Raw genomic sequence first — 25,238 nt, 5'->3', positions numbered from 1 at the left:
ATAGCTCAGATAGGATGGCAAAAAATTAGCCAGGTTGGCAGAGAAAGGATATTCCAGCCAAAAGGTCAGAGTCATGTCACGATGTGAGCAGGGAACCACAGATAGTTTCATGTGTTCAGACCAAGAGTTTATATGCTCTAGTTGTGGTGGCAAGGGCCAGGTCATGGAGATGCTTCCCTTGTCATGATAAGAATTGAAAAGGTATCCTGAAAGCTAAGAGGAGCCCTCAGGGACCTTAAGAAGTGGAATATCATGGTCAAACTTACATTTTAGGTTGCATAATATGGACTTGGATGGGAGGGGGCTAATCTGATTTCAAGGAGATTGGTTCGATAGGAATGTAGAACTAGTGGAGAGGGAAGGACTGGAGAGAGAGAAGAAATATGTTTTCTGAGGCAGTATTAGAAGACGAAATCAGTTTGTTTTCTGAGGGGAATTACCACTGGATATGGCAGAAGTTCAAAGAGGCAAGGGACTATTAGCAAAGGGTGCCAGATGAAGCCAGAAGAGGTTGCTGAATTGAGAGTGTGTTTGCAGTCAGATAACTAGAGAGCAAGGTGAGGATGAGGATGAAGTTCAGAAGTTTTGGGATTAGCAGTGATTTTAGCCAGAGTTTGTGGTTCTGTGCCTGAACCTTGGAATTAGACCTTGATTCAAGTCTTGGTTTTACCACTTAAATCTCAGTTAAGTGTTTTTCTAGATGTTAGTGTCCTCATCTGTAAAATGGCAATAATAGTGTTACTTTAGTGGAATAATATATGTAAAGTCTTTGGCACAGTGTTTAGAGCACAGAAAAGTTTTCACTAAGTGCTAGCAACCAATTTTTGTTATTATAATTATTTTTCTTTTATTGAGTTCTTCCTTTCTATTGTCAGTGTTCTTTTTCAGGGACTCATCATCTGGAAGGTAAAATAGCTTCTTCTTAACTGGCTTCTCTGCCTCTAGCTTTTCTGTCACATACTTGACATTGCAGAGTTTTCCTAAAACCCAGGTTTGATTGTGTACTCCTTTTCCCTTCGTCAGAGCCTTCATAGGTTTCCAGTTGCAGACTTTTCAAGTTATTAATGCTTTTTTTTAATTAAAAAAATTTTTTTGGCTGTGTTGAGTCTTTGTTGCTGCACGTGTGCTTTCTCTAGTTGTGGTGAGCGGGGGCCACTCTTCGCTGTGGTGCACAGGCTTCTCACTGCGGTGGCCTCCCCTGTTGCAGAACACGGGCTCTAGGCTCCCGGGCTTCAGGAGTTGTGGCTCGCGGACTCTGGAGCGCAAGCTCAGCAGTTGTGGCGCGTGGCCTTAGTTGCTCCACGCCATGTGGGATCTTCCCGCACTAGGGCTCGAACCTGTGTCCCCTGCATTGGCAGGAGGATTCTTAACCACTGTGCCACCAGGGAAGCCCTAAAGAAATATTTTGGGTTACGAAGTTAAGATATTTTTACTGGTAGGGTTATATCGTAAAGAAACTTTGGAGATTACTAGTGTTGGTTTTCTTACAATCAGCATTGTCACTGCTTGCTTCTTAATTCTGCTTAGATGTCCCTTCTAAGTGTATTCATTCTGTAAAAATAGGATAGTTCTTCCTTTCACTTTCTCGAATTCAGGTATCAGATCATTAGTGAAGTTTAGTGTTCATTTTTAAAACGTTGCCCAAATCTGCTGTTCATGGTCGACATCTGCTTTTCATGAATAATGGCAACCACTTTAGGACTTAAAATGAGAGTGAAAAAGCTTAATTACCACCTGCCATGCCTCATCAATATAGCAGATCCTAAGTGATTGGAGTTGCCTTTCCTTCCTAGTTCAAGGAGGTTCAAAAGAGCAACACCTTCAAGCATGAAAATTGGTTGGCAGGTTTTACTTATGTATACCTCTGAGATACCTGCTCTTGAAATACAGCCTAGTGTCTATTAGGTGTTGTTGAATTTCTGACCCATTTTAAGAGATGTACAGCTTGTAAACGAAGCTTGACCTTGTTGTGTGTGGAGTTTTTTTTTGTTTTTTTCAATAAATGGTAATGAAAAGCAAAATCTTTTTTTTTTTTTTTTTTTGCTGTACGCGGGCCTCTCACTGCTGTGGCCTCTCCCGTTGCGGAGCACAGGCTCCGCGGCCATGGCTCGCGGGCCCAGCCGCTCCGCGGCATGTGGGATCTTCCGGGATAGGGGCACGAACCCGTGTCCCCTGCATCGGCAGGCGGACTCTCAACCACTGCGCCACCAGGGAAGCCCTGAAAAGCAAAATCTTAAATTGATGCATAGGGCTGGTTTAGGCAGCTTTCCTATCTAATCTATGTAAAGGTCATGTTAGAACACTGATAAAGTCATGTCCATAATGTAATACGGAGGATTTAATGATGGGTCTTCTACAGGTCTTATTTGAAAATTATGAATAGAACTTCCACACTCCATTCCATTGATTGTTTGGCAATGTTGTATCTAAAGTGTGACCGTGAATCCATTAATTTTCTGTTTAAGACCATTGATAACTCTCTGTTGCCTCCAAAGCCCAAATAATATCCCTGGTTCCCAAGGAGATACCATAGCCACCTGGAAAAGAGTGCAGGGCTCTGGATTCAGGCTGAACAAGGTTCACACCCTGGCTTTGTAACTTGATAGCAGCTGTACTTGATAGCAGCTGTATAACCTTGGGAAATTTACATAACCTCTCAGAGCCTTCAGAGAGGGCATTAGGTGATAAAGTATAAAGTAGTTGATTATGTATTCTGGCCATTTAATAAATTCAGTAAATGTAGGTGATTATTATATGGCAGCTATTCTCTGGTTGGGGAAGGGAGGGGTGGCCATGATATTTTAACAAGGATCCACCCCTTGCACCCCCACCCTAGAAAGTCACTTGTTTAAGAAACTGAATAAGGCCCTTCCTGATCTATCCCTCCAGCACTACCTGTAGCCCCTCGTTTCCTGGAACTGTAATCTCCAGCAATATGCTGTCTCAGAGACATGCCTGTAAATATACCCATTCCCATTGCCTTCCTGTTTACCTTTATTCTTTCTACCTGGCAGTGATTTTATCTCCTCCATGAAACCTTCATTGTTTCTCCTTTCCAGTAAATCATCTTCCTCTGTACTACTTAGGCATCTTATGTATATTTTTGTTGTAGCACATATTATAATTATTTGTTTAAACTTGTCTTCCCCACACGTTCGAGTTTCAAGTCAGACTCTGTTTATTTCTCCAGCAGTGTTAAGCATGTAGCAGATACTCAGGAAATGTTTGTCGAATGAATAAATCTCACTTGTACACTAGGTTCTTATGCAAAGATCTAAGACTTATAGAAATCTGAGCGGCTGTTATTAAGTATTTGTACTTAACCAGTTATGCAATTTCAGATGTATTGGAGTTAACATTGAGTGTTTATTGTACTCCAGACATTGTGCTAACTGTATTACATGCGTTATCTCAGTTACTTCCTGCCACTCCAAGGAAGAAACTACAGGGATTTAGAACTCAAAGATAGATCTGCCTGACTTCAAAGCTCTGTTTAATCTATAGGTATTGCTAAACTGTCTGTTGTACCTACTCAGGGACTCAGTATAGGTTTACAACTTGTACATGACCCATGGTAGGTCATGGAAATCATTTGCTAATATATAGTTCACTTTCATTTAAGAAGTGCAGAGAAGACTCAGTTATTTCTTAATGTTCTCAGGTTATAGTTCATCTGTAGAAAAACACAGAGTTGGCAGCTCTTCAATAGGTAAAGAAGTATTTTGGAATAAGCATAATTTCAAACTCAAGGTATTATTTTTTTTACTACCACTGTACTATGGAATCTATCCAAGTCATATATCTGTCAAAGTCTGTTCCCAAATGTATATTACTCTCTTTGTAAGGGCTTTAATTCAGAGTCATGTAGTTGCTTTTTTTTTTTTTTTTTTTAATGGAGACGCATATAGTTTATCATTTTTCTAGGCATATAAATGTACCATGTTTTAATTTTTCATATATTTGATTTTGGTTCTGGTTGTTTATAATGAATAAATTAGGGCCATGAACATTAGTTGAGTTATGGAAGCTCAGTTTAAGTAGGGTTGCTTAACCTCAGCACTATTGACATTTTAGACCAAATAATTCTTTGTTTTGAGGGCCTGTCCTGTACACTGTAAGATGTTTAAGAGCATCCCTGGCGTCTATCCACTAAATACCAGTAATACTGTCCAAGTTGTGAAAACCAAAAATGTCTCTAGATATTGCCAAATATCCCCTGGAAGACAAAAATACCTCCAGGTGAGAATCACTAGTTTAAAGAGACTTAGAGCCAACAAGAGTAGAATTTTTAGTTAAATTTTTTTTTTGAACAGCTTTATTGAGGTGTGATTCATATACCATACGATACAGCCATCTAAAGTTTACATTCAGTGGCTTTTAGTGTATTCACAGAATTGTGTATCCATCACCATGATATAATTTTAGGACATTTTCATAACCTCATAAAGAAACCCCAGGGACATTAGCAGTCACTTCCCATTTCTTCTCCCTACTCGCCCTGCCCCCCAGCCCTAGACATACCTGGTTATCTTTTTATGTTTAGGAATACACAGCCTTCTTGTCTGTTTTAAGTTAGATTATAAGGCAACCAAATCCTATTTCAGAGTATAGTTATTGAAAATTATTTGCATCAAAGTAAGGAGACATATATTCTTTCCTTCAGAGGCCTTTGTATAGACAGACTCCCAGGCAAATCTGTAGAGGAAATAAATAAACCAAAATAGGCTGATTTAAGAATCATTTTAATGTTTTCAGAAGAGTAAGAAGTCCCTCTAGCCCTCCACAGGAAGTTTTATATTATGGAAGTCAACAGTTTTTGTTTTTCCTGTTCAAATCTAGTAGATAATCTTATATCCTAGACTAAGTGTAAAAAACACAATTATGAAACATGTACTTAACATAGTATTTTGAACCTGTGCTTCACTATTATTAAATAGATCATTTTCAGTGAATTGGTAGTTGGGTTAATTTTTTTACCGATAGATAGTTGGGGTTTCTTTTATTTTTCAAATGTATAGGCCTATTTTACGTACACAGTAATGTTACCTGTCATTCAAATCTTGCAAGTCATGTTTTTTTTCCATAAGAATAAATAAGGACCAGTTGGATTATATTCTCTTATTTATAAAATGAAAATATTAACTGTCCTACTTCCCTCAAAGGGTTGGTGTGAAATGCTAAGAGGATCAAATCAGTACAGTCAAAGGAAATGGACAATAAGGTTGTATCTTCATCTTTTATTATTTCTACTTCTCCCCTTGTATTCCCATTGTATTTAAATGTTGTGAAGGCATCAGAGTTTTTAAAATGTCATTTATAGCTGACTTTGCAGGGCTTGACCTAGCCATATTTCCTTTGGTTTTAATATATGTGGTTAAAGCTTATACATCATAGAAAATATTTTAAACAAGACAAAGTGTCCTTAATAAATAGAGCTACACAAAAGAAAAGACCTAAGCCATAGTAGATAAATGGCAAAGGATTTGAACACACAGTTCAGAAAAGGTATTCAGATGGCCAACACATATTTGAAGAACATGTTCAATTCTATTAGGAATCAGATAAATGCAGATAAAAGCAATAATAAACTTCCATATTGGGTCTGTTAATTACCAGCAGGTTTTTTCCTTTTAAAATTAATCTTTAATATGCTAGTAATACATGGAAACATTTTCCTTGTTAAAAAAAAAGTGCAGGCTAACACTCCTGCTGACTACATTCCAGTCTCTCAGACCCCCTTTTAGAAGTAAGCACTGTTAATCAGTTTGTTCCATATCCTTTCAGACTTTTTTCAATTTATGTATTAGCTGTGAAAATCATTGTAGGAAATATATAGTGTCTGTAGTATATATCATAACGTAAACATCAGTAACTTTGTTTCATTCAGCCATATATTTTAGAGGTTTATTTAGGTTAGTGCATAAAGATTTCTTTCATTCTTTTTATCTATTACAGAATATTCTTTTTTTTCCAATATACACTTTAAAATTATTTATTTATTTATTTATTTTTGGCTGCGTTGGGTCTTCGTTGCTGCACGTGGGCTTTCTCTAGTTGCGGTGAGCGGGCTTCTCATTGCAGTGGCTTCTCTTATTTTGGAGCACAGGCTCTAGGCCCTTGGGCTTCAGTAGTTGCAGCATGTGGGCTCTAGAGCGCAGGCTCAGTAGTGGTGGCGCACGGGCTTAGTTGCTCCACAGCGTGTGGGATCTTCCTGGGCCAGGGCTCGAACCCGTGTCCCCTGCACTGGCAGGCGGATTCTTAACCACTGAGCCACCAGGGAAGCCCCAGGATATTCTTATTGTATAATAGTTCTGCAAGTATGATTCTTCTGGAAACAATGTTAAGAATGAACTTATAGAGGACAGTGGTAGCGGGGAGACCTGTTTAGGAAGCTGTTGTAGTAATCAAGCAAGAGAAAATGGTAGCTCGGAGTACCATTTTTGTGGGATAACCTGTCTGATTCCTAGACAGATTCCCTGTGAAAAATCTGTGTGGAAATGTTCCCTGGCAGATGACACGAAGAGTCTGACACTTATGAGAGGTGTTTGAGCATAAGGTACAGATTTGGGAGATACAGCTTACACATAGTAGTAAAAGTTATGAAAGTGTGTGAATAAACCAAGGAGCAAGTTAGAATGAGAAGTTGGAACTATGTGGGGGTGGCTAGAGAAGTGGGAGGAACAGCAGTGGTGAGTAGTACCAGAGAAGCCCAAGAAGGAGAGCATTTCAAGAAGAGGGTGGGATTAGCAGCTCCAGGTGCTCCAGAGGTGAAATAAGATCCAAGGGAAGAGTATGTTTGGGTTTACCATCAGAGAAATCGTTCCTTCTGTCATCATTTTAGCAGAATGATGGGTTGGACACCTAATTTCAGTAGTTTAAAGAGAGAATGGGAGGGACTTCCCTGGTGGTGCAGTGGTTAAGAATCCACTTGCCAATGCAGGGGACACGGGTTCGAGCCCTGATATGGGAAAGATCCCACATGCCGTGGAGCAGCTAAGCCCGTGCACCACAACTACTGAGCCTGTGCTCTGAGAAGGCTGAGCACCGCAATGAAGAGTAGTCCCTGCTCTCCACAAGTAGAGAAAGCCCATGTGCAGCACGAAGACCCAACACAGCCGATAGATAGATAGATAGATAGATAGATAGATAGATAGATAGAAAGAAAGAATGGGAAATGAGGAGTAAAGGCAACCAGTGTAGGTGAATCTTTTAAGAATGTGACGTCAGTTTAGGTTTAAATGCTGATGGGGAAAGCTAACAGAGAGGAAGAGTTTCTGAGAATGTAGGGAGTTAGCTCCGACAGTCAGGTTTTAAGGACAGAGTACTCAGTGGTGTCACGTGCAGCAGTGCAGTCTTATTTATGTGCATTGAGAAAATGCACATTGGATTTGGCCTTTAGGAGGAAATCTGTGAGCCAGGAACTAAGTCCCTGTGGTGGAGTCCTTTGAATGCCAGACTTTGGTCAATGGGGAATGAATGAAAGTTACTGAGCACAGAAGTGATATGATCAAAACAGCATTAAAATGTGTTTTTCTTTTAAACTTTCCTTTATTAAGCTTATGTTATTGAGTGGCTCTGTTGTTTGGGCTCTGTTCCACATCTGGAGATACAGCAGTGAACATAACAGGCAGGATCTCTGTTACCATGGCACTGAACATTCAGAAGTGAGGCGAAGACAGAAAAAATAAAAGGACAAGATAATTTAAGGCAAGTAAGACAAAACTTGGTGATGGTACAGAAATGGACTAAGGGAAACTATGATGATGTGGTCAGGAATGGCGTTTCTAAAGAGGAGGATTTGAACTGAGATCAGACTGTTACTAACGAGTCAGTGTGCAAAGATCTGGGTGCAGAGGCATCCTCGCCCAGCCTAGAGAGTGTGTGCAAAGGCCCTAAGCAGCGAATGAGCCTGATTTGTTTGAGAACCAGAGAAAAAGGCAAGTGTGTTAGGAGTAGAGCGAGCAAGGGAGGGACTAATACAAGATGAAGCCTGAGAGGTGGGTGGAGTTAAACTTGAGCAGGGCCTTGGAGGCCTTAGTAAGGAGTTTGGTGGCTTGTTCTTGATCGGTCACAGTAGAAATGAAAGAAAAGTAGTATTGAGCTGTTGTTGAACTGTCTGGGACATCTAGGTTAAGAAGTCAATAGAGTTGTCAGGCTTAAATATTTAAATTCAAATATGGTTTGCTTAGTAGTATTCCTTGAAATAACTCCTCAAGTTGTTTAGGCATTGAACAAATAAACGTTCGTAGGGAGGCTCGAGTGTCTGTTGAAATGGTATGATCAGCCAGTGATCATGGATCTCTAGCAGTTCTTTGACATAATGAAGGGCATCTTAAATAAATATCATTGCAACCTGAAAGGAATGACCAACTGTTGTATAAACAGTAGCTGGAAAAATTACGGCCAGAAGTATCTCATGACTTCAGGAGACATAAAGAATACTTGCCAACCTGAAATACCTACATCTCCATAGGGACCAAGCTGTGAAGACTTTGTATAGTGTTTAGTGCTGGTTTGAATAGAACTCCCATTTCCAAAAACGCTTTTTTTCCCCCAGTAAATAGGGAGTATGTGTATCACTGTGCTTCTAGATGCATAAGTAGTTTGAATAGTTTGCTTAGCCAAGGTCATCCTTAAGGAATCTGGTTTTACCGAGTATATAGAACGTATGTGTGCCCGAAAGCTGCACTGAGGCATAATAATTATACTTTACATATTGCTTTACAGTTTACAAAGCCTTTACCCATTAGAAAATCAATTTGATCTTCATAAACAACTCTTTGAAGTAGATAAGGGACAGGAATTTTAGGGAGGTCAGTAGTATTAGAGGTGAGGAAAATGAGGATCTCCAAGTGTACAGTCACTGAATGGGACGTGAACCCACAACTTCTCACTTTACTTTTCATTTCTTTACCTATCACACCTTGTTAATGCAAAGGTGAACGGAAATTTAAACTTTACTAGAAGAACTAAAATATGTGTCTCTACTAAAGCAGTGACAGAACACATATTTTTTTTTATTATTAATTTTTGGCTGTGTTGGGTCTTCGTTGCTGCGCGCAGGCTCTTCTCTAGTTGTGGTGAGTGTGGGCCACTCTACCGTGCTGTGCGTGGGCTTCTCATTGTGGTGGCTTCTCTTGTTGTGGAGCACAGGCTCCAGGCACACAGGCTCAGTCTTTGTGGCTCGTGGGCTCTAGAGTGCAGGCTCAGTAGTTGTGGCGCACGGGCTTAGTTGCTTTGCAACATGTGGGATCTTCCCGGACCAGGGCTCGAACCTGTGTCCCCTGCATTGGCAGGTGGATCCTTAACCACTGCACCACCAGGGAAGCCCCACATATAGTTTATTTGTATTAAAGTTATTGGTGCTACCAAAGGTTTCAGATTGCTGTGACTACACAGAGGAGGGTGAGATTGACTTTGGCTGGCAGAGTCAAAGGTTTAATTTTGTTTTGAAAATGTGTGCTATTTTCTCACTTGCTAATTTTTATTGTCTTTTCGTGGTTGCTTCGCATGTTTAAAGTACTACGTATGCAGCTTTAAAATAAACCCTTTTATTTTATATGCAGTACTCAACATGTTTGTTTCTGCAACCATATTTTATTCTTGTATTGCCACTCAACTCAGTGAAGACTAGTAATAATAATAGCTAACATGTAATGAACAATTCTTTGCTAGGCACTGGTGGTGGTAAGGGGTTTGTAAAAATTAACATATTTAATTCTTACATCAACTTTGAGGTGGGAGCATTCCTTCATAAATGGGTGTTTTCTTTTCTGCCCCTTCACATACTTGCTATTCCCACACCTGAGAAAGTAGAACTATGTTGAGAGAAAGTATAATTATAAGGCATACTCATATACACTCAGGATCAACTTAAGCCATGTAAATTTTGTCATATTATATATTGCTTATCATATTTTTCCTAAGCCAACATAGCCAAGTTGGTATGTGTACTGACCTGAGAGGTGAAAACTAAGCTATATAACATGAGTGAATGAAGTAATAATATCCTAAATGTCTGTTCTGTGATTTTAGTGACAGTATGTAATAATCATGCATGGTATTGCATTTTTAAAAAGCTGCTTAACTCAGTGTGTAAAATTAAAAAAAGACTCATCAGTAAAGAGATGTTGCTTAATTTAAAGTGTTTAGGAATGAGAAATGTCCATTATACTTAATCCTTTGTTTAGTTACTTTTTATTCCTGTATTTTCATGGAGTGAATGAGATATGTTGCTTACTGTGGAAATGGTCATAATAATGCTTTGTATTTATATAACATCTTTCATCTGAGGATCTCAAAAAATGTCTCATGAATCGTCACAGCACTTCAGTGAGGTAGTAAGGTAGCAAGGATTATTAATCTTCATTTTACAGATGGAGAAATTAAGCCACAAGAGGGTTAAAATTTATGTGTAGTCCCACCAACCAGATATAGAGGCAGCCTGAGCTGCTAAGGTTAGAATATTATATTTTAGGAGGATTGGCATAGTATAAAACTTAAATTAACCCCTTTGCTTTTGTACTTTACACAGATAATCTGTTAGAACAAATATGGTAGCTTTAAAGTGTCCATATGGAAATTTTTTAAATCCTTTTTTTAGGAATAGAAAACATTGTAATACTCTTTTCCCCTCTCATTTTTAGGTCAGCAGCAAGGACAAGATGGAGTGAAAGTCCAACAAGCTACAATAGCTCCTGTAACCGTAGCAGTTGGAGGAATTGCTAATGCAACTATAGGTGCTGTTAGTCCTGACCAACTCACACAAGTGCATTTGCAGCAAGGCCAGCAGGCTTCTGATCAAGAGGTGCAGCCTGGCAAGAGGCTTCGAAGAGTTGCCTGTTCCTGTCCTAATTGTAGGGAAGGAGAAGGAAGGTAAATGTTGTATTGCCACCCAACTCAGTGGAGACTAGTATAATAGCTAACATGTAATGAACAATTACATGTAATCAAGGCACGTAGGGTATTAGTTAAAATCAAGCCATTGGCTGAGTACTTCGATCATTAGAACATCACTAGCTTTATAGCCCAAGAGTTGAGATACAGTATTGTTATGAAGGGTATTAGATTGAGCTATTCTGGGAATAGGATTTCAGTGGTCCTCTACCATGTACCTTATACTTTCTTTTATGGTTTTCTTTCTTCATTTATTTATGTAAAATTTTAAAACAACTTTATTGATGTCAAACTTACATACCATGTAATTCACTCATTTAAACTGTACATTTCAGTGGTTTTTAATATATTCAGAGTTGTACATCCATCACCACAGTCAATTTTAGAACTTTTTTGTTCCCCTGAAAACAAATCCTGTATTATTTAGTTATCACTCCTTCTTCCCTCCCAGCTCTAGGCAACCACTAAACTAATTTCTGTGTATAGATTTGCCTATTCTAGACATTCATATAAATGGAATCACAAAATATGTGGGTTTTGTGACTGGTTTCATTCACTTAGCAAGTTTTCAAAGTTGATCCATATTATAGCATGTGTCAGTTCTTCATTCTTTTTAATGAACAAAATAATATTCCATTGTATGGATATACAATATTTTACTTATCCATTCATCAGTTGTTGGACATTTGGAATTTTTTCCACCTTTTGGCTCTTATGCTGCTACAAATATTCTTATACAAATTTTTGTTTTTGATTTGCATTTCCCTGATGACTAATGATATAAAGTATGTTTTCGTGTGCTTACTGTTGGCCATTTGTGTATCTTTTTTTAAAAAATTAATTTATTTATTTTTGGCTGCATTGGGTCTTTGTTGCTGCGCACGGGCTTTCTCTAGTTGTGGCAAGTGAGGGCTACTCTTCATTGTGGTGCACGGGCTTCTCATTGCGGTGGCTTCTCTTGTTGTGGAGCACAGGGTCTAGGCACGTGGGCTTCAGTAGTTGTGGCATGCGGGCTCAGTAGTTGTAGCTCACGGGCTTAGTTGCTATGCAGCATGTGGATCTTCCCAGACCAGGGATCGAACCCATGTCCCCTGTATTGGCAGGTGGATTCTTAACCACTGTGCCACCAGGGAAGTCCCTGTGTGTCTTCTTTAGAGAATTGTCTATTAAGATCTTATGCCTATTTTAATTAGATTATTTGTCTTTTTATTATTGAATTATTATAGTTCTTCATATATTCTGGATACAGGTCCCTTATCAGATTTATGATTTGAAATATTTCTTCCCGGTCTCTGAGTTGTCTTTTCACTTTCTTGATAATGTCCTTTGAAGCACAAAAGTTTTTAATTGTGAAGTCCAGTCTTTTCTTTCGGTGCTTCTGCTTTTGGTGTCATATCCAAGAATCCATTGCCCAATCTGAGGTCACAAAGATTCCCACTTTTCTTACAAGAGGTTTATAGTTTTTGTTCTTACATTTAGGTCTTTGATCAATTCGGGGGTTAATTTTTGTAACTGGTGTGAGGTAAGGGTTCATCCAACACCATTTGTTGAAAGACTGTCCCTTCCCCATTCTTTGGATGGTTTTGGCACCCTTGTCAAAAATCAGTTGATCATAGACACATAGGTTTATTTCTAGACTCTTCAGTTCTGTTTCATTGATCTGTATGTCTGTCTCTATGCCAATACCACACTGTCCTGGTGACTTTGGCTTTGTGGTAACTTCTGACATTGGGGAGTATGAGTCTTCCAACTCACCCAACAGGAAAGGGTTTTTGACTGTGTCAGATGCTTTTCTTCATCTGTTGAGATGGTCATGTAGTTTTGTTTTTTATTCTGTCAATATAGTATATTACATTAATTGATTAAATTAAATGTTAAATGTTAAAGTACTTTTGCATTCATGGGATAAATACAACTTGGTCATGCTATGTAATTCTTTTTATATGTTGATGGATTTGTTTTTTTACTATTGTGTTGAGGATTTTGGCATGCATGTTCATGAGAGATACTGGTCTGTAGTTTTCTTATAATGCCTTTAATTTGAGCAAAGGTATTACTGGCCTTGTAGAATGAGTTGGGAAGTCTTCTCTCCAGTTTCATTTTTTGAAAGTTTGTGAAGAACTGGTATTCATTTTTAAAATGTTCTGTGAACCTGTGAAGCTCACTGGGCTTTTCCTGTGTGTATTTTTTTGACTACTAATTCAACCCCATTACTTGTTCTGAGTTCTGTCTTGTTCTTGAGTCAGCTTTGGTACTTCGTATCTTTCTAAGAATTTGTTCATCTTACAGTTTTTTAAGTAATTGGTATACAATTGTTCTTGGTATTCCTTTATAATCCTTTTTATTTCTGTAAGGTTGGTAGTGATATCCCCTTTTTCATTTCTGATTCTAGTAATTTGAGTCTTCTTTTTTTGTTGTTAGTCTCCCTAATGGCTTGTTGGTTATGTTGACCTTTAATCAGCCTTTGGTTCCATTGATTTTTCTCTATTGTTTTTGTATTCTCTAATTCATTAGTTTCTGCTTTGTTCTTTATTATTTTCTTTCTTCTGCTTGCTTTATTTTAGATTTAATTTGCTCTGTTTTACTGTCTTAAGATGGAAGTTTACATTATTTAAGATCTTTTTTCCTTCCAGTTTTATTGAGATATAATTGATGTACAGCACTGTATAAGTTTAAAGTGTACAGCATAATAATATGACTTAATACATCATGAAATGATTATCATAATAAGTTTAGTGAACATCTATCATCTTGTGTAGCTACAAAATTAAAGAAATAGAAAAAATATTTTTCCTTGTGATGAGGACTGTTAGGATTTAGCTCTCAACAATTTTCATATATAACATACAACAGTGTTACTTATATTTATCATGTTGTAGATTACATTCCTAGTACTTATTTATCTTAGAACTGGAAGTTTGTATTTTCTGACTGCCTTCATCCATTTCCCCTCCTCTGGTAACCACAAATCTGATCTCTTTTTCTGTGAGTTGTTTGTTTGTTTTTGAGGTGTAACTGACCTACAACACTGTTAGTTCCTGTTACACAGTATAGTGAATCACTATTTCTATACATTTTACAATGATCACAGTAAGTCTAGTTATGATATTATCACTGTACAAAATTATTACATAGTTATTGACCCTATTCCCCACACTGTACATTTCATCCCCTTGACTCATTTATTTATTTATTTATTTATTTTTTTGCGGTACGCGGGCCTCTCACTGCTGTGGCCTCTCCCGTTGTGGAGCACAGGCTCTGGACGCGCAGGCTCAGCGGCCATGGCTCACGGGCCCAGCCGCTCTGCGGCATGTGGGATCTTCCTGGACCGGGGCATGAGCCCGTGTCCCCTGCATCGGCAGGCGGACTCACAACCACTGTGCCACCAGGGAAGCCCTGACTCATTTATTTTTTAACTGGCAGTTTGTACCTCTCAATCTCCCTCACCTATTTTTTTCCTCCCTCCACATCCCTCTTCTCTGACAACCACCTGTTTGTTCTCTGTATCTATAACTCTGTTTCTGTTTTGTTATGTTTGTTCATTTATTTTGTTGTTTAGATTCCACATATAAGTAAAATCATTCAGTATTTGTCTTTCTCTGTCTGACTTGTTTCACTTAGCATAATATTCTCTAGGTCCATCCACGTTGTCAAAAATGGCAAGATTTAATTCTTTTTTTTGTGGCTGAGTAATTTTCTATTGTGTGTGTGTGTGTGTATATATATATACACACACATACACACACACCACATCTTCTTTATCCATTCATCTATTGATGGACATTTAGGTGGCTTCCATATCTTGACTATTGTGAATAATGATGAAGTGAACATAAGGTTGCATGTATCTTTTCTAATTAGTGTTTTCACTTTCTTTGGATAAATACCCAGGAGTGGAATTCCTGGGTCTTATATTAGTTCTATTTTTAATTTTTTGAGGAGTATCATACTGTTTGGCGTAGCAGTTGTACCAATTTACGTTCCCAACAACAGTGCACGAGAGCTTCCTTTTCTCCATATCCTTGCCTACATTTGTTATTTGTTCTCTTTTGGATACTAGCCATTCTGACAGGTTTGAGGTAGGATCTTTTTAAATATAGATATTTACAGCTGTAAGTTTCCCTCTAAGCATTACTTTATATGTATCCGCTAAGTTTTGGTATGTTGTGTTTTCATTTTCCTTCATCTCAAAGTCTTTTATGATTTCCCTTTTGATTTCTTCTTTGACCCATTGGTTATTTAGGAGTATATTTTTTAATTGCTAGGTATTTGTGAATTTCCCAGTTTCCTCCTATAAATGATTTCTAGTTTTCTTCCACTGTGGTCAGAAAACTTTGTTATTTCTGTCCTTTTAAATTTACTGAGATTTGTTTCACAGCCTAGTATATGATCTGTCCTGGAGAACATTCCATGCGCTCTTGAGAAGAATGCTGTTGTTGGCTGGAGTGGTCTGTGGATGTCTGTTAGGTCTTGTTTATTTACAGTGTTATTCAAGTCTTCTGCTTCCTTGTTGATCTTCTGCCTAGTTGTTTTGTGGAAACATCATTGAAGATAGAGTATTGAAATCTCCAGCTATTATCATTGAATTGTCTATTTCTCCTTTCATGTTTGTCAGTTTTTACTTCTGTTTTGGCACTCTCTTTTTTTTTTGCAGCATGCGGGCCTCTCACTGTTGTGGCCTCTCCCTTTGCGGAGCACAGGCTCCGGACGCGCAGGCTCAGCGGCCATGGCTCACGGGCCCAGCCGCTCTGCGGCATGTGGGATCCCCCCGTACCGGGGCACGAACCCATGTCCCCTGCATCGGCAGGCGGACTCCCAACCACTGCGCCACCAGGGAAGACCCTGGCACTCTCTTTTTACTCTTGTTTAAATGCATGTATGTTTCCTGATGGATTGACCCATTTATCCTTATCAAATTTCTCTCTTTATTTCTAATATCTTTTGTTTAATGTTTATTTTGTCTGGTATTAGTATAGCCATTCCAGCTTTCCTGTGGTTGTTTGCATGATACCATTTTCCATCTTTTTCAATATCTTTGTATTTTTGTGCCTTTAAATGTAAAGTGTGTCAGCTATAGATGGTACATAGTTGGATCTTGTTTTGAATCTAATCTGACAAAACCTACCTTTTTATTAGTTTATATAATCCATTTGCATTTGATGTTATTATCAATATAATGAATTTATGTCTGCCATTTTACCTTTTGTTTTCTGTCTCATGTCTTTTTCTGCTCCCCTATCCCTCCCTTACTGCTTTCTTTTGAATTAAATTAATATCATTTTAATTTGTAATATAGCATTTTAATTTCATTAATGATGTTTTCACTGTGCTTATTTCTCTAGTGCTTGCTCTAGGCCTTACAATATATTAATTTTTCATAATCAGTTTAAGATTTACAGTAACTTAATTCCAGTGAGTTATAGAAATGTTACTCCTATATAGGTCTGTTCCCTTGTGCTTCTTTTTATGGTATTACTGTTATACATAAGTGTTACAAACCCCACAATATGTTGTTATAATTATTATTTTTATAAATTTATGTCTTTTAAATTTGCTATGTTAACTTTGTCATTTCTGGTTCTCTTTATTTCTTCCCATGAATTTGAGTTCCCATTTGGGGTCATTTCCTTATGGCTTTGCTCCCAGCCACCTCCTTTGGGCTGTTATTGGCAGATATGTCACATATGTTGCATTTCTCTAATGTTACAGGCTTGACAATACATTTTATACATATTGTTTTATAAAATTGCTTTTTATTTTTTATTAAACCATATTTAATTACTTTGTTTTTGGCTGCTTTGGGTCTTTGTTGCTGCATGTGGGCTTTTCCTAGTTGTGGCAAGCAGGGGCTACTCTTTGTGGTGGTGCATGGGCTTCTCATTGCAGTGGCTTCTCTTGTTGCAGAGCATGGGCTCTAGGTGTGTGGGCTTCAGTAGTTGTGGCACGCAGACTCAGTAGTTGTGGCTCGCAGGCTCTAGAGCACAGGCTAAGTAGTTGTGGCACGTGGGCTTAGTTGTTCTGCGGCATGTGGGATCTTCCCAGACCAGGGATCGAACCCATGTCCCCTGCATTGGCAGGTGGATTCTTAACCACTGTGCCACCAGGGAAGCCCAAAATTGCTTTTTAAATAAGTTGAGAAGACATATGCACTTACACTGTCCTTTATAATTACATAATTACCTTTGCTAGTGCGCTTTTGTTTCTTTATATATATTTGAATTACTTGCTGGTTTCACTTGCTTTCAGCTTAAAGAACTTCCTTTAGTATTTCTTGCAAAGCAAGTCTACTAGCAACACATTCTCTTAGTTTTTGTTTATCTGGGAGTATCTTTTTTGAAAGATAGCTCTGCTGGATATAGGATTCTTGTTTGAGGTTGTTTTTGTGGGGTTTTTTTGTTTTTTGTTTTGTTTTGGGGTACTTGAATATGTTTCTACTGAGAAGTCAGCCTTTAATCCTACTGGGCTTTCCCTTTAAGTGATGAGTCATATTTCTTGCTGTTTTCAAGATTTCGTCCTTGTCTTTGGGTTTCAGGATTTTTAGTGTGAAGTGTCTATTTGTAGATCTCTACATTTATCGTATTTGGAGTTTGTTGAGCTTCCTGAAAGTGTAGGTTAATGTTTTTCATGAGTTTTCAGCTATTATTTCTTTGATATTTTTTTCTGCTTCATCCCCCACTCCCCTTTTCCCTCTCCTCTCCTCTCCTCCTGGTATTCTCATTCATATGTTGGTGTTCCACATTTCTCTGACATTCTATTTATTCTTCTTCTGTTTCTTGTTTGCTTTTTGGGTTGCATAATCTCTATTGAACTGTCTTCAGTTTCACTATTTCTTCCTTCTCTTGAGTCCCTCTTGTGAATTTTTCATTTCAGTTGTACCTTTTATCTCAAGAGTTTCTAATTGGTTCTTTAAAAAATCATTTCTAGCTCTTTATTGATATTCTCTGTTTGATGTGACGTTGTCATTATACCTCCTTGCTTTACTTATTTAATCATGATGTCCTTTTAGTTCTTTGAACGTATTCATAATGGCTGCTTTGAAATCTTGTTAAATTTGTTTGCTCTCACAGGTAATTTCTCTTGCCTGCTTTTTCTCTAGTGTATAGGTAGTTTTTTCCTTCTTTGTTTCTGGTTTTTGCACGTCTCATAATTTTTTGTTGGAAACTGGAGAAATAATATATTGTAGCAACTCCTAGTACTGCCTTCTGTCCTTCTCCCACCCCTGGCTTGTTACTGTTGTTTGCTTGTTTGTTTAGTGAGGAGCTGGATTATTTTAATGAAAATCCCTGCCCCCACTCCTTCCCCCCAGTATGAAGCATGTTGCTTCTTAGTGACCCTGGGATGACAGTGGTTTTGGTAGGGATTTTTTTGGCTCTTTCCCTGACCACACCCAGCTGTTAAGCTCCACTAATTGCCAGCTGATTGGTCTGTTTTCAGTAATACCCTGAAGCGTATATTGCTCTATAGGCTGATCCAATCAGAGTTTTAAAAGGCAGAACTTAGGTCTGTGCTTGAGATTTATTCTGATCCTGTAGGACTCCTGCCGGCTACCTCTTTCCTCAGTTCTCTCTGGCAACCTAGCAGTCTATAGTTTAGCTTATGTCTCCAGTGAATCTATTAGTCTCCTCCCAGTTGCCTTTTGCAACAATCCCCACTGTCTTTAAAATCATCCTTAGGCTCAAACCTCTCCACACTTTGTTGCAAATGAAGTCAATTTCTTGGGAAGAGATTTGGAGCCTTCTGTTTTATGGTATGCTCTCTCTCTGGCCAAAATCTCTGTGTCATGATTCTTGAACTAGGGGTTGGGACAGTGACACATTTCTCCCTATTCATTCTGTGGTCTAGGAGCTGAGCACGTGGGGGCAGGAGGTCAGCAGTAGCCTCAAGTTTTGTTGGCTGGTCACTCAAGGCTTGGAACCTCTGATTTATGAACTACAAATGAGCTGGGTCAAGGGTCATCTGGACCCCAGTGTTTTCATCATGCCTTATCCAAGGTTGAGCCTGTGTCTCAGGGGTTGGGATTGGGTGGAAGAAGGTTGTTCCCCATCTGTCAGCCACACTCACCTGAAACTTAGCCTCAGTAACAGGTAGCTGCGGGTCGATTGAGAAATACTGATGTCCTGCCTCTCTTGGGGAGATAACCCAGCAACTAGAAGGGTGGGAGAAGAGGAAACCCTGTTGTTGATTGCACAAGTCTATAGTGTTTCTGTGTCAGGTGAGGTGGAAGGAGGAGGGAGAGACAGAGTGAGTATTGGTTCAAATACAGCAGACTCACAGTCTTCTTACCAAGTTCTATTTGATTTTCATGAATAAATGTTTCTTTATTTGCTGTATACTCATAGGGCCATTTCCAGAGATTGTAAATGGTATTTGCTTTTTTTTTGTTATCATTTGCACTGGTTTCACTGGGGAGTAGGTCCAGGGAGCTCTTCGTGCTGCTTTTGCTGGAAGTGAAACTCTGAACCTTACACTTTTAGATGAGGATTACCATTCTTTGGTATTTTAGAGGAGAGTTTTCAAGTGTCTTGAAAAGTTTAAAGAGATTTTTTTCCCCAGGGGAGGAACGTACTAGGAAATGAACATGTGAATCCCATAGCAGAACATGCATTCTCTAAAATTAATGTGTTTTCATACCACTTTTGAGTTTACTACACAGTGCTGTTTCTTTTTTTAATTGAAATTTTTCTGATTTTTAACTACAGTTGTGGCATCATGATTTAAAAAACCCATTTAGAAAAGCATCATTTAATTACCTTGATTCCCTTTTACTTTTCCTGAATTATAAGCTTGGTGTTTGGGAGTGTAATTAATGTTTGGTTTTGGTTTTTGTTTTTGTAGAGGCAGTAATGAACCAGGAAAAAAGAAACAACATATCTGTCATATTGAAGGATGCGGAAAAGTTTATGGCAAAACATCTCACCTACGAGCACATCTTCGCTGGCATACTGGAGAAAGACCTTTTATATGTAACTGGATGTTTTGTGGCAAAAGATTTACAAGGAGTGATGAGCTTCAGAGACATAGAAGAACCCATACAGGTCAGTTGATTTATTTTAAGACTTGTACTTGTTACTTCTTTTCTCAGTGCTTTAGATGAAAATTAAAGTGATAGTTAGCTATCAAATTGGGAAATATGGATATTAAAGAGAGAAAATTCATTTTAGTGATTATATGAAAGATGTTTAAGATCAAAATTCTTTACCTCATTTCTAAGATATATTTTATTCTACTTTTCGCAAGCTTTATCAGCATAATTACATGACTTGGAATTTATTCCATTTGCTTATCTTGCATTTTAGCGTGTTGAACTCACATATTACTTTTTGTCAGTATTTAAGTTGATGAGAAGAGAGTTGAATTATCTTATTGGTGACCTTGATTAGTTTTTGTTTTTTTACAATCCAGAAAATTGAAGTATCAAGAAAAGTATAACAAATACCTACCTTAACTCTCACTCAGAATTGACAGCTGTTAACATGCTATATTATCTGTTATTTTTTAACAAAACAAATTATTATAAAGTTGACATCATCTTTGTCCTCCTACCTCTCAAAGAAAACAGCTACCACAAATTTCAAGTGTAAGTTATTAGTGTAGTTTTAATACTCTTACATATTTTGTTCATGGATATATATGTGAATATTGTTTTGTGTTTTCTGTGAAATTTTATGTAACTGATATATTACAGTATCATAATTTCACTTACTATGTTTTGACATCTATCCAAGTTCATATATATGTACATATATGTGTATGAATACCTGTCTATTTATCTTAACTGCTATGTAGTGTTCTATCACATGACTCTACTACACTGTATTGATCCATTTCCCACACTCTTTAGATGAGTTCAAGGTTTCTGCTGTCACAAACTTTACTACTTTGAACATACAGTGAACATGTACAAGAAGTAGAATTATTGGATCTTAGAGAATGTGTATGTTTGATTTTGCTAGATAACCACTAGAGTCTCTAAAGTGGCTGTTACCATCTCTACTTCATTAGTGTTGATTGAGAGTTTCCACTTGGCTGTATGTTCACTCAGTAGCATCAGGCTTTGAAAGTTCTTGTCAGTCTAAAATGGTTTCTATTTAATTTTTTAAATTAACATTTTTCCTGGTTATAGTGAGATATGCATCTTTTCCTAATGTTTATTGGTCATTTATATTTTGTTTTCTGTTGATTCTTTTGATCTTTTTTGTTGTTGTTGTTTTCCTTTTTCTTACTGATTTATATATTGCAATTTTCCCCAGTATTGCTATCTTTTATCTTGGTGCTATCTCTTGTCATATGGAAGTTTTACATTTTTATTTAGTCAAATATAAGGATATGTAAATATATTCCTTTGCATTTTTTTAAATGAAAATTTCTCCTATCCCAAAGTCATAAAGTTTTTAAAAACATTTTCTTCTAATTGGCTTTAAGGTTTTCTTTTTGTAAGTTTATTAGTCTAAAATTTTTTTTTTTTGATGATGGACTAAAAAGGGGATAAAATTCTGTTTTTCTTTCATGTGGAAAGCTATTTCTTGAATAGTCCAATTCTTTCTTCGTTGATATGTAATGGAACTTCTCTCGTATGTTGATGTCCCCTTTAAGAATGGCTCGATTTCTGAGTCCTTTGTTTTGTCTATTTGTCACTTCCTACAGTAATACTATACTGTTTTAATTACCAGAAGCTTATATTAAGTCTTGATATCTGATAGGGTAATTTTCCTTTTTTTGGTATATAACACTGACCTTCTCTATTTAGAACATGTCTGGTATATATATTTGGGACTCAGTGTTTAATTATTGAATAAAGTAATAACTTGGGTAGATTTTTTTGAATTAGACATTAAACTTTAACTTGTATCAAGGTACATGTAGGACAGAAGGGGAACTAGAACTGACATTTATTGATCAACTACTGAATATCAGATGTTTCAAATATATCATCTAATTTAATTCTAACAGAAGCACTGTAAGCTAGAAATTGGCTCCATTTTACAGATTAGAAAATAGTCTCAGAGAAGAAGTAATGGTTGCTAAATCTATTTAAAGTGATAAATAAAAATTACTTAGTTTGATATGCACACAACTTAGTAACACAGAAGAGTCTTAGTGTAATGGCTCAATCACTGAGTTAACATTATATTAAAAATAAGAATTTTAATTTAAAAAAAGTTTTAAAAACTCTGTATGGTATTACATTTGAGTTTGTAATGCCACCTCACCTTTCATATTGGCAAATATGTTGTGATTAAAAATTAAGCCCATAACAATATTGATGTCTGTTTTAGAAAAATACTGTGCTGTTTATGTCAGTATGAGTGGATGCAGTATTTCTACCCCGGTTTAACAGTGGGACAGATTAGGGAAGCCAAGAAAATTTGGAACCTCTCACATTGTGATTTCATCATTTTGTTTGAGAAGCGATGAGTTTCTAAAGTTCATTTCTGTTGCACATCCATACTCATACAGATAACACAAGGCAGATTTACTGAAGGATTTATATAAACTACTTCAAAAGATTAATGATTTGGAAGCATAATTTCTTTCTTCTTTTTAAATGGTCCACACCATTATTGTCTTCTAATAACCTGAATAATTCAGAATTTAATATACTTTCAGCTTACTTTCAGTGTTTCAAGCATCTTGAATACATCATACACAAAATTGTTTATTTAAACATGTTATTTTGAAGTGTTTGGCTTAACATCAGATACTTTTTACTTTTAAAGAAGTAGTACAAGTAACTTTCATTCTAAGTGTTTATTAAAGTTGTTGAAAAGAAAATGAAACAAGTCTTTTGAAATAAATTAGTATTGATTAAGCATTTAATATGTTAAGTTGAAAGCCTTGGCCATTCATGGCAGGAACTGTGTTTTTTTTAATGCCCAGCCACTGCACTAAGTAGAACTTCAGTCATCATCTTACTATGAATGGACAAATGAGTTATTTTTATTCACTGCTGAAAATAGTGCAGATTTTTTTGCGTTCTGTAAAATAAATTAAAAATTTTTTTCAAAAGATACATGGATATGGTATTTAAAAATCAAATCATGTAGAAGAGCTTGGATTGTTAAGCAGACTCTTTGGCCCACCCCGTCTGCTCCCTGGAGAAAATCATGTTTAATCTTTTAACTATTTTTACGTTTTTATTCATCCTGTGATGGCTGTGCATACCTGTATAATATGCTTATACTGTTATTTATTGGTACAGCAATATTAGACATTGACTATTCTTGCATTAAGAGTTAAGAATTTACCTCACAGATGGCCAGTAGGCACATGAAAAGCTGCTCAATGTTGCTAATCATCAGGGAAATGCAAATCAAAACCACCTGTGAGAATGGCGATCATCAAAAAGAATACAAATAAAAAATGTTGGTGAGGATGCGGAGAAAAGGGAACCCTTGGACACTCTTGGTGGGACTGTAAATTGGTGCATCTGCTCTGGAAGGCAACATGGAGGTTTCTCAAAAAACTAGAAATAGAACTACCATATGACCAAGTAATTCCACTCTTGGGTATATGTTCGAAAAAAAACCAAAAACACTAATTTGAAAAGATACATGCAGTCTAATGTTGATAGCAGCATGATTTACAGTTGCCTAGATATGGAAGCAACCTAAGTGTCGATCAGTACATGAAGTGAAATAAGTCAGATAGAGAAAGACAAATGCTGTATGATATCACTTATATGTGGATCTAAAATATGCAACAAACTAGTGACTATAATTTTTTAAAAACAGACTCACAGATATAGAGAACGAACTAGTGGTTACCAGTAAGGAAAGGGAAGGGGGTAGGTACAATTTAGGGGTAGGAGATTAAGAGATACAAACTATTAGGTATAAAATAAGCTACAGGGATATATTGTACAACATGAGGAATATAGCCAATATTTTATAACTATAAATGAAGTATAACCTTTAAAATTGTGAATCAATATATTGTATACCTGTAACTTATACAATATTATACATCAACATACTTCAGATTAAAAAAATGAACACTCAGTTGTAAACTGACAGAAATCAGTACTCCCCCCAAAATAATTTACCTGACTTTACACCATCAATTCAATAACATTGAATTTTTTCTTTAACTGTGTGCAGGCCAAATGTTGTCTCATGACTCACCACTCTATGATACCATATTACCATGTCTGTCCTTCAGTTTCCATCCCTTTCACCTTTTAACTTCTCTCACCTAAACTTTTACTATCTCTTCTCTTTCTCTTGATGTTAAAATGCTTACATTTTCTTTAATAACCACTGCCTCCTTTTTTTTATAGCTTAGTTCTTAAAGTTGAAAATTAGTAAATAAATAATAATTACATTATGTAATGGACTGTGATTACCTGTCCTTTCCTGTGTATTTTTTGTTTTTGTTTTTTTTCCCTGAAGTTTCAAATTGCCTTCTTCGCCTTTGCATAGGTTAACTTTATTACCTCCTTTTGTTATTTTAACTTTTCAAGAAAAGTATCAACTCCATCAGGTTTCTCCTTATTCCTGGAAGACTCCAGCTTTCCGTTCAAACACTGATTGATTCCTATCTAGGGCTGCTGCACAGCTGTAATCCTGAGACTTTTCTTCCCTGCTCTATTGGTTTGGATCCAGTGTTCTCCAGATCTCACATCTTCAGCTTTCTCAGTTTATTCCCTTGGTTTCTGGAAAACATTATGAAATGCTTCCTACAAAAAGGCATACAGAAGTAAATTTGTTTGAAAATGCCTTTATTTTGCTTTTCCACTTCATTGATAGTTTGGCTAATACAGAATTCTAGGTTGAAAATTATATTCACTTGAAACATTAATGGCACTGCTCTGTTGTCTTCTTGCATCTGTTTTACTAATAAGAAGTTCATTGTTCTCTTCTCATATTTTTTTGTAGGTGACCTAATTTTACCCCTTCAGCTTTAAGGAACTTATTTATTTTATTTATTTATAACTTTTTTATTTTGAAGTAACTTTATACTTACAGAGGAGTTGCAAAGATAATATAGAGAGTTCTCAAATACCCGTCACCCAGCTTCGTCTATAACTGATGTCTTCCATAACACAGTGTTAAGAAATTAACATTGGTACAATACTATCAGTTAAACTACAGGCTTCCCTACAAATACACTTTTTCTATTCCAGGATTCAGTCCAGAGTACCACATTGCATTTATTTGTCATGACTCTTTAATCTCCTGCAGTCTATGAAATTTCCTCATTTTTTTTTCTTGGTCTTTTCATACCTTGACACTTAAAGGTTAAGTATCTTGTAGAATATTCCTCAATTTGGGTTTGTCTGATATTTTCTCATGATTACATTGAGGTTATGAATTGTTGCTGGGAAGAATATCACAGACATT

General features: G+C 36.9%; 1 protein-coding gene across 1 annotated transcript in view; it reads left to right on the top strand.

The window, feature by feature from the left end:
- SP4 (Sp4 transcription factor) overlaps window positions 1–25,238 on the top strand; it is a 73,208-nt gene that overhangs the window by 28,309 nt on the left and 19,661 nt on the right. Inside the window, exons 3-4 of the mRNA XM_060107804.1 lie at window positions 10,647–10,875; window positions 19,735–19,934. Coding sequence (XP_059963787.1) covers window positions 10,647–10,875; window positions 19,735–19,934 — 429 coding nt within the window. The remainder of the gene's footprint in view (window positions 1–10,646; window positions 10,876–19,734; window positions 19,935–25,238) is intronic.

This window comes from Mesoplodon densirostris, chromosome 9 (assembly GCF_025265405.1).
Source record: "Mesoplodon densirostris isolate mMesDen1 chromosome 9, mMesDen1 primary haplotype, whole genome shotgun sequence".
Lineage (NCBI taxonomy): Eukaryota > Metazoa > Chordata > Mammalia > Artiodactyla > Ziphiidae > Mesoplodon > Mesoplodon densirostris.
The sequence above is the reverse complement of the archived record's forward strand: the minus strand, read 5'-3'. Positions and strand labels throughout refer to the sequence as shown.